This window comes from Silurus meridionalis, chromosome 13 (assembly GCF_014805685.1).
Source record: "Silurus meridionalis isolate SWU-2019-XX chromosome 13, ASM1480568v1, whole genome shotgun sequence".
In the NCBI taxonomy this organism is placed as follows: domain Eukaryota; kingdom Metazoa; phylum Chordata; class Actinopteri; order Siluriformes; family Siluridae; genus Silurus; species Silurus meridionalis.
In genome coordinates this window covers 12,175,759-12,194,647 of record NC_060896.1, presented here as the reverse complement: position 1 = coordinate 12,194,647, position 18,889 = coordinate 12,175,759, and the positions used below count along the sequence as shown (strand labels likewise).

Below are 18,889 nucleotides of genomic sequence, written 5' to 3'. Positions count from 1 at the left end.
GAAAGTAAAAAAAAAGAAAAATAAGAATGAAATATAGAAAAGAAAATAAGTTTTTCATGACAGAGTTGCCCCTTTTCCTTATTTGCAGTATAACCAGCTCAAATGTGTAATTATTTTATTGAACACAAAATTGATATTGGCCGCCCAAAGAGAAACTTGCTTCTTTTATCAACACAATTGTTTCAAAACATGGCGATCAGAACCACCTGTATAATACTGCGTAGTTCCCCTTTGTACCACAGGACCACACCTCTGACATGTACAGTAATTATCTCTAAGATACAGAGGAAATTCCCCCAAAAATTCCCAAAGTTGTTCGATCAGCCAAATAATAAGTTTAATGTAAAGATGTTTTTATAAATTTATAAATCTTTGCTTACTGGCGGTTATTTATATACTATGGTCCAATGCAAATTAGTCTAGGACTAAAGAACAACACAACTAGATCACAAAGTGTTGTTGTTGTTGTTTTATTATGATCTGTGCTATTTGCTACATATCTTCCAGTGGTGGGTCATGCATTTCACACCTAGATCTTCAGTGGTGTTCTATCAGAGCCAATCCACCTCTTAATACCATCATTATGATGTCACAGCAATAGAAACCATCAATATTATACAGAAATGTAGTATAACAGAGCACTGCAGCACAGGCAGGAATCTCATGCATTGATAATGAATGGCATTACTAAAGTAAAAATCCATTAAACACAACTCAACAAGTCTCTTTTCATTGCAGCCACAGCTGCACCACCCACATAAAACATCTTTAGCAGAAACATCAGTATCAAGCTATCAAATGGTCCTGGGTTTTTTGGTGCATTTTTGTGCATTTTATTAGTGCATTACGGTTTTCCTGTGGATTTAAAATTTAGGCAAATTGTGCCTTTTTGTGCAGATTCTAGGGGGAAAGAAAATAAAAAAGTATAAATGGTTCATAAAAAGGTTAACAACTGTTTTGTACTCACTATGTCCAGCTTTTCTTAAATAATCTGTCTTGTAAGTGTCCTAATGTGTATCCGCAACCTAATAAATTTCTTAAAAATAATTTAATACACATTTATTATTGACAAAAATATAGTAAAGTCAGTAAGTCTGTGATTCTGTTAAAGTCTAGGCCAGCAGAGAAGGCCTTGCTAGCCCTGACTGCTTGCCAATGATCTATTCCCTGTTTGATCCACAAGGGTCCACAAAGATAGTACAGTATATAAATGTGTAAACTGAACCTGAGAGCGGAAGCAAATGGAATTTTGATGGTACACACTGGTGTAAAAATTGCGCCTCTGGCAACCCGGAATGGAAGTATATTTTCATTTTATTCGGTCATGTCAACTCTGCAATACAGCGTCACCATGTGGTCAAGTACACTGTATGCGTGTGTATATTGTGTATTTCTTATACAAAAAATATAATGTTCATGATTTAGCCACTGATTACACTTTATTTATTTATTAACGAAAGACAGACTATAATTTCACAAATGATAGTTTTATCTAATATTGTGAAAGAAGTCCAAGAAACAATTTACTTCCTGTTGGATCTATTTTGAAAATATAGATGAGATCTTCAGTCGGATCATTAATCGTATATTACCTTATAATACACATCATATAAAGATAAAAATTATACTAACATATACATTTCTAGCACAATTTAATTAACTTAGAGTTAGTTAGTTAGTTAGATTGTTTGTTGCCTAGTTAGTTAGTTGGCTAGATAGATTGCTTGTTGGCTAGTTAGTTAGTTAGTTAGTTAGTTAGTTAGTTAGTTGGCCGGTTAGATTTTTTGTTGGTTGGTTAGTTAGTTGGTTAGATGGTTAGTTGCAGTGCCACCAGAACAACTTGAAGATTTCACAACATTCACACAATCTTTGTTTTCAAACACACATTTTAAACATTGTTGATCTTCTTTTAGGATATATTTCAATTAAATCGAAAAGTGGTCCTGCAAGACTGAAAAATAACTTTCTTGGAGAGCTGCAAGATCCACCAAATCTGCAGTCTTTACTAGAAGGGAGTCTTGAAGTTATGAAAGTTATTGAATTATTAAATAGTTATTAAAAGTTTAACTAAACGTATATTAGAAAATATCTCCACCTTGGTCAAGAACAGTAAAGCTTCTATTCTGCTATTAAGCTTCTTCTGAAAGCCCCTGGCAAATTTTTATTTTACAGCAATTGCAATGACATCCACAGATAAGAAAAGAATGTTCTACTGGTGCTTAAAAACAATCATACAGTATATTACTAAAAAGGTCTTACTATAGAAATGCTCATTAAACTAATCATATGTACATACAAATGTAAATATATTTGTAGCATCACCTAATGTGATCTTTATGTCTTTAGGCAAATGCTTAACAGAATAGGGGACTGTGTTTACTCCAGAGTCTTCTTGAGGAACTCCACCAGTAGATGCTCTGGGAAACCAAAGTCCATCTGCACCAAGACATAACCCTGCATAGTGAAAAAGACAACATGAGGATTAGCTGAAACAACATGGGCATGATTGCTGAGTATCAGCAGTTAATAGATTTTGGATATCTTAACTATGACAATTTATAATTATAAATATTTATATTTATAATTTCTTTTAAGTAAACCTGTAAAGTATAATTGAGATTTCTTGTGTAACAACTGGGTTAACTACAGCAAGTACTTTTCTTGTGTGTGAGGTGCACAGCAAAGTGCTAATATCATTTACCAGGGTTGCTAGTTTTTGGTGAAAATTGTCAGCACAGCTACAGTTCAAACAAGACAAAGAATTTTAATTATGCCTTTTTTCACAGTATAAAAAAAATGGTATTATGGTGCACATACATTTCCAAAGTGTACACATTATCCAATCCAAAATCACCCTTTGCTTCTCCAAGTAATTTCCATATATCTTGTTTATTTTTATTTTCATTTATCTTCAATTTCAGTTATTCTGTTGTCCTCAGAGTCTTTTTAAACTACCCAAATATGGCAGTCCAATAACTGTTTAGTCTTTGAGAATGGGGCAGTGTGAATCCTGTCCAAATGGACTTTTATCAGTGCTGATGCAGTTTCCATATTTGACCACTATATGCAATAATAAGTCTGTGGCATGTAAGTGGGGCTGAAACTGTGCAACATCTAGGGGAGGTTGGCCTAACTTTATCATCTCAACTTAAGTTTGTATTTGTCACAAAGCAACATTGTTTTCATTGGTCAGAGTTGGGCTCTAAAAAATATTTTGTTTAAGGCTTCGTTGATCAGAGAGATGCAGTTATAAAGCTTCAGTAGGCAACTGCTCAAAAATAAAAGAGCATATTCACTCACATTATAAGGGATTACTTCAGGATTGATTATGTCAAACAGATTGAGCCCCTGCTTGTCCATCACGTTTGTTATTGCTGCCTCTAGGTCTAAGAAAGGAAATATATCAGAATGATAAATTATCACATGCATACTTTCATAGTTGCACACACAAACACACACACACACACACACACACACACACACACACACACACACACACACACACACACACACACACACACTAGACTTACAGGATATGACTTTGGGTATCCCAATCTTCTCAACAGCCTCTTGTAGATAAACACTTAAGCTCTTCTCCATCTTAGATGATGATGATGACACAAGATGATAATTATATGTTTATAAATACCTTAATAAAATAACTCTAATTTGTATCTCAGTTCTTACCTCAAAAACACCTTCTGAGATGGAAATGTTTGCTGCAAATATACTATAAGCCACAAATAGATATATGTTAGAAGTGATTTAATGTGGTATAAAAATGCAGGGCTTCATAGGACGTGCCATACTTACTGCACTGGTGTGGTCTTTAGGATGACTTTCTTTTCAGAATAAGAGGCTCTCACACATACTTCAACCTCCTACTGAAACATAATCCATAGTTTAAAGCTAGCATATTATACATTTTAACTTTTAAGTATGCTCTAAATATTAAAATGCTGGTGAATTTTTTCAACTCTGATTAGTGTTGATTATTTTTCTGTAAAAGTACCTAAACAGTAATGTTGGTTTTTGACAGATATACATTGATTATAAATATGTTTATATTAATACATTTTTTTATTTAAAAAATAATTTAATAACAAATATTTTCTTTGTATAAGTCATTCACAAAGATTTTCATGGATGATTTTTCACATCATCAAGGGCTAACAAGCATAATTAAGCTTTCACTTATAATTTTGAATAGATTGTTATTATTGGAAAGCTGTAGTATATGCAGACATGTTTTTAAACGTCCTGTTATTGGAACATAATCCACTTTAGGATGAGATCACATCACACCACCCATTTGTGTAATGAAATGGGCAACGTTAGCCTTTTTACTCTTGACTAGAAAATTACCAGTCAGATTATGCAACTGAATCTATTCTATGTTTGGATCATATTGGGACATATAGGTAAAAGGAGGAGAAGGAGAGAAGGAAGATGCCTACAGTGACAGCAGGGAAAGGAGCAGTCAAGTAGAGTGAAGGATAGGGTTGGTGCTTTAAATGTTTGTACTATGGCTACAATGAGAGTAGCCATAGTACCAAGTGGAAAGTGAGTTAGGAAAGGAACATTGAAGGATGTTTAAACTGTTCTATCCTGGTGTGGATGAGAAGAGAAATTGTGTAGGGCTGATTCTGAAGGAAGAGTTTAGTAGGAGTGTAGTGGAGGTGAAGAGAGTTTCTGATATCGTGATGAACGTGAAGCTGGAAGTTGAAGGGGTGATGATAAATGTCATCATTGCTTATACTTCCCAAGAAGGTTGTGAGATGGAGGAGAAGGAAACATTTTGGAGTCAAAGGAACAGAGGTGATGAGGAGGTGATTGGTAGGTATGGCTTTAAGAAGAGGAATGTGAAAATGCAGATGGTGGTAGATTTTGCTAAAAGAATGGAAATGGCAGTGGTGAATACATATTTTAAGAAGAAGGAGGATCATAGGGTGACGTATAAGAGGAAGGTGCACACAGATGGACTATGTTCTATGTAGGAGATGCAACCTAAAAATAAATTAGGGACTGTAAGGTGTTGGCAGGGGACAGCGTAGATATACAGCATTGGATGGTGGTCTGTAGGATGGTTTTGGAGGTGAAGAAGAAGAGGAGGAGAGTGGGGACTGAAAGAAGAATAAGATGGTGGATACTGAAGGAGGAGGACTGTAGTGTGAGATTCAGGGAAGAGGTCAGACAGGGGCTTGTTGGTGGTGAAGAGGTGCTGAATGATTGGGCAACTACTGCAAAAGTGATAAGGGAGACACCTAGAAACATACTTGGTGTGACATCTAAAAAGAGAAAGGGAAACACAGAGACACTGGTGGAATGAGGAAGTGAAGAGGTTGGTGAAACAGAATTGGGATCGACACTGGGTAAGATTTATGCAGATTGGCCAGGCAGAGGGACCGAGTTTGGAAGGATGTGCTGCAAGTTATAGCAATAAAGGATGAAGATGGAAATGTGTTGACTAGTGATGAGAGTGTGTTAAGAAGATGGAGGGAGTATTTTGGGCAGCTGATGAATGAGTAAGAGAGAGAGAGAGAATGGTGGTTAATGTGGAGATGGTGAAATAGGTAGGATTAGTAAGAAGGAAGTGAGGGCAGCTATTGAGAGGATGAAGAGTGGAAAGTTGTTTGGACCTGATAACATACCAGTAGAAGCATGGAGATGTTTAGGAGAGATGGCAGTGGAGTTTGTAACCAGATTGTTCAACAAAATTGTGAAAGGTGAGAGGATGTCTGAGGAATGGAGATGTGCTGGTACCAATTTTAAGAATAAGGGAGCTGTGCAGACCTGCAGTAACTACAGGGGAATAAATTTGATCAGTCACATTATGAAGTTATGGGAAAGAGTAGTGGAAACCAGGCTGAGGGAAGAGGTGACCAACTGTGAGCAACAGTATGGTTTCATACAGAAGCGCACTACAAACGCAATGATTGCTTTGAGAACGTTTATAAAGAGAAGTATAGAGAAGGTCAAAGAAGTTGCATTGTGTGTTTGTCGATTTAAAGAAAGCATATGACAGGGTGGAGAGAGGAGTTGTGGTATTGTATGAGGAAGTCAGATGTGGCAGAGAAGTATATGAGGGTGGTGCAGGACATGTATGAGGACAGTGTGATAACAGAGAAGTTGTGCAGTAGGAACGACAGACTGGTTGGAGGTGGAGGTATTGAGACTAACTTTTAATTAATTAAAGTTTTGGATGAATACATTTGCATAATTTTGGTTGAATTGCAAATAGTTCAGGCTTTTGTTTAAAGTGCTGATTACTGACCGTCTCAAAGTAAAGTGCAGGACTGTCTTGTTCTGCAGAAGAGAGCTCCACTGCAGCCACCACTTTGACAGAAGTGCCTTGCGGTGTGGTCCATAAACGAGGCACTGATGCACTCCATGCTCTTAACAATGGCTCTCCAGAAAGCAGCCACTAATAAATATAGTCACCATCAAACAAATAATTGATAATAATTCCATGTAAGTCTTACATATTGTTTCCATAGGAACAATTGCAAAGAGTCACAAAACAGTAACTAAAGTTTACTGTAAACACTACAGTACCTTGTCAACTAAATTAGGCCTGTCTGTGGATAGCTGAGCCTGGAACATGCCCTATAATAATAATAATAAAAAAGTCAACTCAAGTAATCTCCTTGGACATGCATGGTGGAAATAAAAGATAGTCCATCTAACAAAATAATTGTTTAAGCCATGCATTGAGATCTTTTAATGTTTATGCTGTCACTATAGTATATGGTTTTAGCATGCTTTAAGTAAATTTTTTGAACGATGATATTAACAGTGAGCTCTGTTCCGGAGATGTTTTTGACGAATCGTCCATCGTGGTATGCTGCTGTCATTAAAGGGTCAAGGGCATCATCTGAGAGCCAAAAATACAGGCTGCGGTTTTCTGAAATGTGGTCTGGCTTAAACACTGAGTCCTTGATCACTGAGGTGCTATTATTATAGGTCACTAGACCCTGTTAAAAAAGAAAACCAGAATACAGTGGTTATTTAACAGCAACAGAATATTCAACATTTTATTTGAACAAATTTACAATATATTTAGAGTAAATGTAGCTGTTTGATGAAGCAGCATTGTTAATATTTAGTAAACAGGATGCTGTGGGCAACCTTGTGGTATGACTCTATGTAATTCGAGGTGATGACAGGGAAAGAGGTTATGCCAACATCCACATTGATGTTTCCATCACTCAGAAACTGCTCTGCTCATAGAAAGGAAAGGTCTACATTACATTTCTACATTATACATGCGCACATCAAAATGGCAAGCTTTTTTTCCAAGCCCTACCTGCTGTGTCCTGAATAAAATCTGCCAGGATATTTGCCACCTTGTTTATTTCATTACAGATCTGTAATCCACACAAATGAAATAGCAATGCATTTTGTAAATAAACTTTGCGCAATTTTGTGTTCTTTCAAATGTCTAGGGTTGTACAATTAACTCACTCACTTGCCCCTTTACAACCAGCTTTACAGTGATGGTGATGAAATTAGTGAACAGTTTCTTCAGCCAGTTAGGTCTGCAAAAAAGCCATATCAGTCTCAAAAGTGTTAAAAGCCAAGAGAAAAGAAGCATTGGCATTAGAAACTTAAACAACTTCAAGGATGCACGGCTTTAAGTATATTTTCCCTGGTGGAAAAATAGGAGTAATTTTACTATAAGTTATTTTGCATTTCTTTACTTTCCTTTGATTTGAGACATTTATTAATTAATTTATTATATAAATATAACTTCAGTGGCAGGTCAGGGTTGCAGGAGGATCTAAAAACTATCTCAGGAACACTGGAGACACGGATACAACTTGGATGAAACCCTGGAAAACTGGTAGAAAACCCATATAGACAGTGACCCAACCTTTTTAATTATTCATTATTTTATATATTTATTAAGGAGATAGCTCCTTCCACCCAAACATAGAAAGAAAGGGATTTGAAGCGTAATTATAGATTGTATCTATAGCATAATTATACATAGTCCATTTTTGTGATGTACCATAAAGCTGTTTGTAACTTTGGCTTTATGAATGTAGCACCAGATATTTGCTGTCCAAATATGTGTCCTCAGCAGATTGGGAGTATTCTGTAAAATTGTTTGGTGTAAAAAGAACCCACCCAAGTATTCAAAACACTTCACTTGACGTGTAAATTGTGAATTTGCACACTCACTCTCGGTCGCCTTGCAATAGGAGTTGTAGCTTGTGGAAAGTGAGGTAGCAGTCGGAAGTGTCTGCAGCTACTCTGCCTTTCCCACAATCTAAAACACACAAAGCACAACGTTTTCATCACACTTTTGAGTCGAGAGAGCAGAGAGAGACAAGGATCTGACCAGTTAGTCATTACACAAAGGCAAAATAAAAAAGGTGATGATACTTACATAGTTTAGAATTGATGACTAAATCAATTTGGGAGTCAACTTCAAAATCTAGCGACTGGCCTACTGAAAAGCTATATGAGAAAGTATCATTATTTAAGTACACAATATAAACAGAAGTATTTGGACACCTGACTTTTTCCATATGTGGTTTCTCTATAGAATCCCTAAATGGTTTACATGGGTTGGCAAGAATGATCTTGCCTGGTATAGAGCTTTGACCTCAACATAATCAAACACCTTTGGGATGAACTGAATATCAACTACACCACAGGCTTAATCAGATGTCTACAAACCTTTGTCCAAATAGTGTATATCTGATCACTCAAAGAGTCTAAGTAGTCATTGATAATGTCTACAGAAGATGTCTACAGTTTGGTAACATTATTGAGGGCATTGTAAGAAATTACAGGAGCTTCCAAGCATGCCTTCCATTCCAAGGTAGGTGTTTAAGGTAAGCTCATTCCTCTTGTTTATCATAGGAACAATTCATCAGTAGCATATGGATAATATCACCAGAAGTGACATTCAATCATTTATAACATCAGAGAAGCAGTGGGACATCATTCACCTTCCTTTGAGAAAACAACCATAATTATTGTTTAGAAAGACAAATAATTTAATCACCCTGTTATTTGTGTAAGCACCCAAAATAACGACATCAATAATGAGAATGGAAACTGATCACATCAACTGATATCTTTCATTTAGTTTTGGAGTGCAACTTCATGTACTTTGTTACGGGTGGGATTTTTTAAAAAAACAGTATAAAATTTCAGCTCGGATATTATTCAAGGCCCACTTTGAATTGGTTGAACCTGAGGTAAAAGTAAATAATAAATAATACCCCCCTGGCTCTATTATCATGAGCTTGATGAGATGACAGAATGAATGTGCTTCATGATGAGGAAACACTGATATAAGCAATTTGGATTTGAAATCAAATAAGAACTATGTAGTGAACTTTTCTTTAATGATATTACTATCCATTTTCACTAAACCACATGTGAATCATATTTATTATGGTGACAGATAATACATTTGTTTAATTGTAGATGGTACTTTTTTAATTTACCATTATATTGAGGCATAGTGTGGTGTAATTGATATTATTTACAGTTCATAAATAAAATGACTTTTAAACAACCCTGATCTATCTTCACATATATAAAAATGCATGGAATTACTTACAGAGTGTTTCCGTATAGATATGTAATGGTTCCCTTAAAAACAACAGATACTTTGGAGATGGTGATGCCAATCCCTTCATTCTCCCGCAGCTCAAATTCGCTATTTCCAATTGATAGGTTGTGGATCTCCAGACTAAGCATGATGAAACCATTAAAATGGACAAAGGCATTGTAAATTCTGTGCAAATGATTAAAGGAAAAAAAAACATATCTATGATATTTTAGTATACCTACTTGTGTAATCCATAATTCACCTTGCCCATGAATAACACTGACTTCTCCCCCTCAATACTTGGATATTTGGCATGCTGGAATGCAGCCTGGATAACGTCTGTAGTTTTTTCATTTACTGTAAGAGTTTTAAAAGGTCATCATGTCACAAAAAAATTAAAAAAAAATTTGCTAGTGAAAACAAATCCATATTTACAGAAAAACTGTATACAAACAAAAAAAAAAAGAATGCACTTACAGACAACAGCAGCAGGGTATGTGAGCCTACACACAATGCCGGTAAACCTGTAGGCCAATTCAGGATCCACACACGAGTGTCCCACTCCAGCCAGGCTAAAGAGAAGGAGCAGTCCTACACCTGGCCCCATCGCGTTCCTCTCCATCTCTGGAATGTTTTAAAATACAGGCCCTGCTCTGTTCTACTTCTTCTTCCAAATGATACTGGGATTCTTTGTCCTGTGCTGTAAGATCTCAAGGCAATTAGGTAAAATATAGGGTTGCCTTGAAAGCGTGTGTGTGTGTGTGTGTGTGTGTGTATGTGTGCATGGTTGGAGGAGGAGCACTATAGAGGACAGAGGAGAACTGACATTTTTGTCCAGAGTCCACTACCATTATTTGAACTGTTCTTACAAATGGTCAGTAAAAATGTGTGTTGCTATTATACAGAACAATCTACATTATTAAATACTGTAAAACATAATAGGCTTGGTGATAAAGGTGAGGGCCACAAGACAATTCTTATGAAAGGTTAGAGGAATTACAGTGAATTCGTTCACTTTGTAAGCAGAGCAAAGCAGAGTGTAAGTGTGCACATGTGCTAAAAGAAAAAGCAGTTGCTCCATAAGTTTGTGTTCTGGTGGTTTATCGGAAATGGGCAGGCCGGTCTGCTTATGTCTGAAGTTCAAAGAACAAACGTAACAGAAAAATCAAAAACAGAAAGTGTATGCCACAACGTTTCCGTGGCATGCTGCTCAGCAACTTGTAATGCTTATCACAAAGAAGCCACTTGATTTATTTAAAGGAATTTATTTCACTTTCTTATACAAAGTTGTACAGCATGTTCCAACGGCATTAGCGAAGCTGATTTTTTTTCTTAAAGAGAATGTCTTCATAAAGTGCTAAATACCAGATCAGAACATTTTATTATTTAAATGTATTAATTCTTCCATTAACGAAATGGTGCTATCTTGCTTTCAGGTGCCTGCTCGTTTACTCGACATGCCGATGCACAAAGGTTTAAATAAGAGCTATATATTCATGCAGGATTCAAATTAGAGGTTTTGTCCAACTTTCTTGTTCCAGAAGCCACAAAAACAAACATTTCTTGGGCTGATAATATTTTATCTATATGATTGCTATTAATTATATGTATTCTTTATAATCAGAACATCATTCACAATCATACAGACGCAACACACAGACCAAACTGAAATTTATCATAACGTCAAAGTGTCAAACACAAGCCCTTATAAAAGGCATTTGTACACAAAGAATCTATTAATAACCTTCAATGTCAGTCATGTTTGATGTGATAAGCCATGTTCCACTCATGGTTTCAATCTCTGGGATCTCTGGGAATATTCCAGGAAAATGAAGTCCTGATGACACTGTGCAATGTGGTCAGCCGACAGACCGATGCTGGCAGGGAGAAAATGTAAAGTGCTGTGTAGAGACTGTACAGAAACATTTACAAATTTGATTCAGCACATATTTACATTATATACACACTATTTGGCTGAAGGAAGAGTTTTTGGTCATATCGCCAAACAGCTTGAAACTGCTTAATGGACGAACCTGGAAGTTTATTAAACAGAATATTATCTTATCCAGGAATCACAGACCATGTGTTTGCAAAAAAAAAGTCCTGGAGCAAAGTCACTAAGAGAAAGCAGAGTTCTCCTTCATGTTCTGCGCTACTTTTTTGCTGAACTCAATTAGCTATAGCTTGAGGAGTCTCAGGGATCAGAGAGGAAAAAAAAGCTTTGAAGAAAACCCAGGCAGTCCAGAGAATAGGGGGTCTGACTGGAGACACAGGAACTGCAGTCAAAGGGGGTGGAACGGCAGCTTCCCCATCTGTCTCATCATCCTCTAGCACAGCAGGGGGCACCACCTTAAAAAAAAAAAAAAAAAGAAATCCCTCAAACATGTCTCAAACACACAAAGTAATAAATATGTATATTCAGAAAGATTCAGGGTTTACTCCTGTCTAAGCTAAAAGCTTTTAAGTTAAAGCACATTATACAGAATATACAGTAATAAATATTATCTCTCACCGGCTCTTGTCTGTCCTGGTTCTGATTCTGCTGATTCTGAATGACCTCTGGTGCTGGATTGTTTGCAGGCCGAGCCGGAGCTCTTTGTCTGAATGGGAACCAGCCCGCAGTGTGCCTGCAAAAAGAGAAGATTGTGGTCAGGATTACATCCAGAAAATAGGAGACCTACAAGCTCTGTGAACTCGCCACCTGTTATATTATACATTCCATGCTAAAATAGTCTAGCATGTGTGCAGCTACTATTCATTCTATTCTCAGCTCAAGGACATGCTGCCAGTTAAAAGAAGAAGAAGAAGAATAGCCTTTATTTATCACATTACATTACAGCACAGTGAAATTCTTTCTTCACATATTGAGCAAGCTGGGGTCGGAGCACAGGGTCAGCCATGATTACGGTGCCCCTGGAGCACAGAGGGTTAAGGGCCTTGCTCAAGGGCCCAAAATTGGCAGGGCTATTCTCGTGAAAGTATATAGTTGTTACTATTCTTAGAATTTTTTTGAAATTATTTATTTATTTATTTTGGGGGGTTTTTACACAGAAAACAGTGTGTAGAAAGAACTCTTTCATTACACGATTACATTTTCATTTTTTTTGTTGGCAGCTTTGCCCAGTCTTGGCACTCTCTTCCAACTTCATGATGCACCTTGACGCTTTTCGACCAGTCAACTTCAGATAAATGAAAAATGAAAGGAGAAAAAAAAAACCCAAAGTGTTTTAATACGGTTTGAGGCCCATCAAAAGCAACCAGAGCCTCTTCAATGTGCCTTTAGAACTGTACTGGAGTGATGAAAACTGTTCTTCCATACCACATTCGCTCTACTCGTGTTTTAATAGCACTAATGGTGAAAACTGTCCCTCCAAAATGCTGTTCAATTGGCTCGAGATGAAGTGATTTACAGTGAACTTTCCCTACAGGCACACAAGTGATTGAGCCAAAACTATAGCACACATATTGTAAAAAAAAACAAAAAACAGTGTAACTACAACCAGTTTTCTATTGTCACCAGTCTGTAGGAACTGAGCACCTGTTGCCAACCTCTTTGACATTTTTCATAAAAACTCCCCGAGAAGCATTAAACATTCATTCCTAATATCTTTTCTATTTACATTTGTAAACGACATTATGCATTCACCGAATCACAACTTATTTTAGACTGTGACTATATAACAGCTATGCTTTTGTAAATAAATTGTGTTTACACCACAAAGGTTATGTTTACAGAATGAGCTTCAACAACCATGGATATCATGGCCTCAGCAGGGAAAATGAGCAGTCCAAAACTATTTCTGCCTACATGCAGAAGATACGGTTATATACAGATGAATTTAATCTGAAAATAAATAAAGAAGATTATTCTCATGGTTCCCTCTCAGAGTGTTTAGCTTAAGATAATGGATGAACGACCACACACAGAACATGATGAAAAGAAAAAAAGAAAAAGAAAAAGAAAAAGAGAGGCCCTACTATCTACAGCTTGCCAAAGGTCCCATTTGCTTGTGTGTGGGTGAATGTTAAACCAAAGTCCAAACATACAATAAGCTTCAATGTATAACAAAAGGCACAGACCCCTCTTTTGTATCGAAAAAACTCATTCCGTATCCCCACAGGCAATGTGCTCATTTTGCCTCTATCCAGCCTGATTAACCTGCCTGATCACTCGTGACCTGTAAAGTGAGCTCTCAGTTTTCTACAGAGGAAATATAAGATTAGCAAAAAAAATAAACTGTGTTGCATTAATCACACAGATTGTGTTCAGTAAAAAATACCACACGGTATTTTTTTACTGAACACAATCTGTGTGATTAATGCAACACAGTTTATTTTTTTTGCTAATCTTATATTTCCTCACAAACAGTTCACTATTTTAACTTTTCTGTTCACCTACTCGCACCTGTACACCATTTTTTGGCAACTGGTTTTTAGTAAAATTTAGAAAATTATGAAAAGCTAGAGAGAAATATACCACTGTACATATTTTTAAAGAAAGATAATTAACTGATACTGACTTGTATAGTTAGTGCTATACTTCTTTATAAGGTGAAATAGTTATAAATAATTAGAACATGCTGTTGTCCCACCCACAGAAGATATACACTATATGGTCAAAAGTATTGGGACACCTGCCCTTTCCTGCCATATCTGGTTCTTCTTCAAAATGTTACCACAAAGCTGGAAGCACACAATTGTATAGAATGTCTTTGGATGTGGTATATAAAATATTTTGCATTCACTCGAACTTGCTCGAACCTGTTCCAACATTGCAATGCCCTTGAGCACCAAGAGAGCTCCATGAAGCTATGGTTTACATGGTTTGGGGGGAAAGATCTTGAGTGGCCTGCTATAGAGCTCTGATCTCAACTCTACTGAACACCATTAGGATCAATTTGAACACTGACTGCACCCCAGGCCTTCTCACTCTACCTCACTCTAGCTGCCTTTTGTAATAGGCTTGTGGCTCATGAACACAAATGTCCACAAGCACACTCCAAAATCTAGTAGAACATCTTCCCAGAGGAGTGGAAGGAATTATAAGAGCAAATTGGGACTAAATGTGGAATGCGATGCTCAAAAAGCACATGCTATACTTATGACAAGGCGTCCACAAACTTTCTGTCTACATTTTTATAAATCGGTTATAATTTTAGAGATGCCCACTGTGCTGTGTTGTTGCAAAATATGCTTATTAAATATTGTATACATTCGTTTCAGTACATTTTAATACCTAATGTCTTAGTGTATGCTTTTACCGTCTGCAAGTAATCTGAATGAGAAGAAGAAAAAAACCCACAAAAACAACACACTTACAGGTACATGAGAATCAAGCTGCTCATCACTAGGATGAAGCGACTCAGGTTGGAATAGAAGTAAACGATGCTCAGGAACACAGCAAAGCGAGAAGCGGTGTAAACCCAATCCAACCAATCTCTCTCCACATCCTCCTCATCCTCCATCACTGGTCCGCCCTGAGCATTCATGCGCATGTTCTGATTGGCTCCTTCTGGGTTGATGAAGGCAGGGTCTGGAACATTCTGGTTGGCTGGCAGGTTGTCAATGGGAGCCTGATTGGGTAATCCGGCAGGTACAGCGGCTTGTTGCGGAGTGACGGGGAGTGAAGTGGGAGGTGTTACGGGAACAGAGGCGGCCGCTGCAATTGCTGCTTGGCTGGAAGGTTAAATAGCAAATGTTTAATTTTTTTTCAAGGAGATGGAAACACAAACAAGTGGAAGCCAAGATAAGTTGAAAGTCAGATAATACTTACTACTGCATGTAGTACTGCCGAGCGTACATATGTTGCAGCCAAAGGAGTTGCTGCGGGCTGTAAAGTGAGTACGTTGGGAAAGATGGATGGGTCATCGCTGCTGGTCCTTGTCTGTTTTCAGAAAAATTTATTTATAAACTTATCTACAGTTACAGCCTTTTAATCAGCATTAAAACTCCAATTAGTTAAATAGTAAAGTACTTTCTTGTTCTCATTTTTCGTACATGTTCACTCTCAGGGCCTGTACCAACCACTGTGTTTCATTATCTCGATCTCAGTGACCTGACAAAAATCGGCAGGAACTTACGCGGAAGTGCTGGCGTCAGTGCTGGTGGCAGGCCATGCAGCAGTGGGCACAGCAGGGGAGGGGTGACCGCGCTGTCTGAGAACAGCAGAAGAGGACACAGAAGCCACAGATGGTACTGGAGAGACAGTGGCTGGTGAGGGTGGCTGCTCTGCTGGTTTGACCTGCATCATAAGTGATAGACATGGTTGATTTGTTTTAAGGAAATCATGTTTTTCTGGGGGGTAGAAAAAAAAATCACTACTGAAACTGTGAAATACAAAAATAACTGCGGTTGGTTTTTGTTAAGTTTATGCAAAGTTTGTGCTTTCTGGTGAATAATAATGAGCACAGCTGTGCGAGTTTGTTCCAGGCCACCCACTGAGCTAGCACTAGTTTCTCCAGAAAGCCTCTAGTTCTCACTGATGCACAGCGTGCTGCGAGGCTGAAGGAAAAATAACATGATGGCGCAATGGCACTGTCAGCAGCATGAGACAGAGCCTTCTAGAGGAACAACTTCAGCTCCTGCGTTATTATGCATTTATATAAAGATTTGTTCAGTTATTCTGTTTTGTCAGCGGCGTATATACAGTGTGTATGGGTGCAAAGTGGCCACCGAGGCATACCTTAGGTCTGGCTCCCTGCTGAAAATCAGGCTGAGGCTTAGCCGCACACACAAGGTGAAGAGTGGGTACTGCGTCTGTCTGTAAACACATGAACATGATGTTAGAAGAATGTTTATGCCTTACAGATATCGAGACACCCTTTAATATAAATGGAAATGCGCTACTGAACTGTGTTTGTGTCTAGTCGACTACAGACATATTGTGCTGTGGCATAATGACCATGGTTATATAAAACAAACATTCTATAGAATACCAGATAAACTTCACAGTTAAAGATGTTCTTGAAAGTCTCAAAAAAGTACCATTAAATTACATTAAATGAAACAATAAAATGACTTCTAAAATGCTTTTAAAAGTTCAGAGTTCTTACAAGCTATTCAAAACTCAACAGTAATAATGCTCTATTCACACCAGGGTGTGGGATTTCTTTCAGCTCAAACACTATGAATAAACTAGATCACAATGTTTTCATGACCTGAACAGTGACCTGAGGTAGCTGACTGCATATCATTTAGTACACACCCTTTCTTTTAAGATTGTATTAACATCGTATGTAACTTTGGACCTTTCATATTCATCATTTCAGAAAATTAATCATCAAATTAATACGCATAATTTCAGCATTCAATAATATATTTATGAAGGTGCTAAATAAATGTTTGTTTTAAATGCCTATAGACTATAGTTGAAAAAAGTGTGCCGAAATGAAATATCATAAACACACAGCGCTTCATAAGGAATATCTTATTATCTTGATATGATATTTCTGCTATAAAATAAGTTGATATAATAAATATTTTGTGACATTTTATACACAAAATGCAGATTATCTGCATGTACTACTTGTACACAATTTGTATAACATATACAAGCAAACAGTCTGTGTGTAAAAGTCAAAGTCTGCAATCTTATATTCTAAATCAAATGCACAATGTATTGATGAACATTCAATTTTAATATCATGTAAAATAGTGACATTTTTTTTCTCTTGCAGATTGCAGTGTGAATTGTTTTAAAATATACATATTATAAATATACATATTATTGTTAGCAATCATAAATCATACAACTGTCTTTAAAAAGCTGTCAATAATTTATTTATAATAACTAAATTGAATAATAGCATGCATAAAAGAGTATGGCAAGCATGGCAGTTTGACTGAAAATATTAATATAATATAAAAAATTAATTATATATAGAAAAAAAAATTAAGATATGAATATATAAAAATAGATTGAATGTACTGTATCTGTCACCATCCCATAATTCAAAAGTTAATTAACATTAGATAATTATTAATAAATACTAAACAGCTGCTTGATAGAAATGAAATAAGTGGGTTCTTCCTTTTGCCCACTATGGTTGCCAGTATGTGCATCTATACACATTCAGGATGTTTGACTGTGTTTGTGTATGTTATACAAACTGTGCAGGCATTGCACAACATACAAATACATGTAAATATTCTGTGTGCTATTTGATTCTTGCACATCATTGTGTCATTAAAAAAAAAGATAAATAACCACTTTACCTTTCTGAAAACATCTCTGATGTACAGGTTGTCTGTGAGCAGTTTGCCTGAGTAGATGAGTCTTTGGTCCTTTACAGCCTGTTTGGAGGAAAGTAAGCCACAATTGTCAAATACAATAAACAAATGAGGGAAGGTCATTCCGTAACTTTTCAAGCCACACTTAAGCGTGTTTCACGGGAGTGTTTTGAGAAAACAAAAAGGGCGAATTGTACAGTACAGTGCCGTCTGCTTGATTATAAATCCACGGGCACGCGCCTGGCGTGTGCGCGCGCGTGTTAGCTACAATAGCTAACACCGCAAGCGCCTTAGTAGTGCAACGGAATGCCAAGAGATGAGGTGAACCACCTAACCCGTAAGAAAAGTTCATAACGATCGTTATAAGATTCACACGCCATTCTTACAACAATAAAACGCGACAAAGCGAAATGGGAAGTGTATGACACTTGATAAACTGTAGGAATGCTAGCTGGCTAACACCGAGAGCCCTCGCTTCTCTATGTCGTAAACATGTAAATAAGATCACCATAAAGTAAACACTCACCGGTTCGGATGGATAAACAGAAGCCAAGTGAGTTTTCAGGTCTTTCACCGTCCAGTTGAGGTTGACATCTTTGATTATCTGATCACCATGCACTTGATTCGGCGTTTTGATCACTACTGAGATCGTCTCCGTCTCCGAGACCTGGGAATCCATTTTCTTTGTCCGTTTCTCGACCCTGACTTTCACTTATCAAATTCACAAAGCCGTACGCTAAAGTTAACCCCGATGTCGGTAAGTATACACAGACCCGGATGTCCGGCACTTCTGCTGCGGGAGGCTGAAACACCGGAACTGGCACAAAGATCAGAGTAAGGCGGCGGTCCGAGGCAGCTCGGGAACTTTACGGGCGGTTGACAGCTCGTCAGATGCACCTCTTGGGTGTGTGTTTCCAAAACACACTGTGGCTCAACGGGATTGGCTGGAGAGCGCTCGCGCACTGACGTGGAGCCTATGCGGAAGCCACACGCACTGCGCAGACTCAGTGTCGGCCTTCTGTACTCGGGAAAGTTCCGCTTCACGATAAAACCCCGAGTTGCGTCACTTTATGATGAAAGAAAAAGCCA

At 37.4% G+C, this 18,889-nt stretch overlaps 2 protein-coding genes across 2 annotated transcripts; both read right to left on the bottom strand.

Moving 5' to 3' along the window:
• Positions 1 to 454: 454 nt before the first annotated feature.
• LOC124395404 (cholesteryl ester transfer protein, plasma) lies at positions 455 to 10,347 on the bottom strand. The gene is made up of 16 exons (XM_046863856.1): positions 10,049 to 10,347; positions 9,814 to 9,928; positions 9,581 to 9,712; positions 8,393 to 8,463; positions 8,185 to 8,272; positions 7,469 to 7,538; positions 7,307 to 7,367; positions 7,129 to 7,220; positions 6,795 to 6,974; positions 6,556 to 6,606; positions 6,275 to 6,424; positions 3,814 to 3,881; positions 3,688 to 3,730; positions 3,531 to 3,600; positions 3,301 to 3,386; positions 455 to 2,454 (listed from the first exon to the last, which is right to left on the bottom strand). Exons 1-16 carry the CDS (start codon positions 10,191 to 10,193, stop codon positions 2,377 to 2,379), a joined length of 1,500 nt encoding a protein of 499 aa, XP_046719812.1. The 5' UTR covers positions 10,194 to 10,347; the 3' UTR covers positions 455 to 2,376.
• A 473-nt stretch (positions 10,348 to 10,820) lies between these two features.
• Positions 10,821 to 18,806, bottom strand: herpud1 (homocysteine-inducible, endoplasmic reticulum stress-inducible, ubiquitin-like domain member 1). The gene is made up of 8 exons (XM_046864533.1): positions 18,327 to 18,806; positions 17,786 to 17,863; positions 16,254 to 16,331; positions 15,652 to 15,812; positions 15,345 to 15,455; positions 14,891 to 15,247; positions 12,084 to 12,198; positions 10,821 to 11,920 (listed from the first exon to the last, which is right to left on the bottom strand). Exons 1-8 carry the CDS (start codon positions 18,477 to 18,479, stop codon positions 11,741 to 11,743), a joined length of 1,233 nt encoding a protein of 410 aa, XP_046720489.1. The 5' UTR covers positions 18,480 to 18,806; the 3' UTR covers positions 10,821 to 11,740.
• Positions 18,807 to 18,889: the final 83 nt, after the last annotated feature.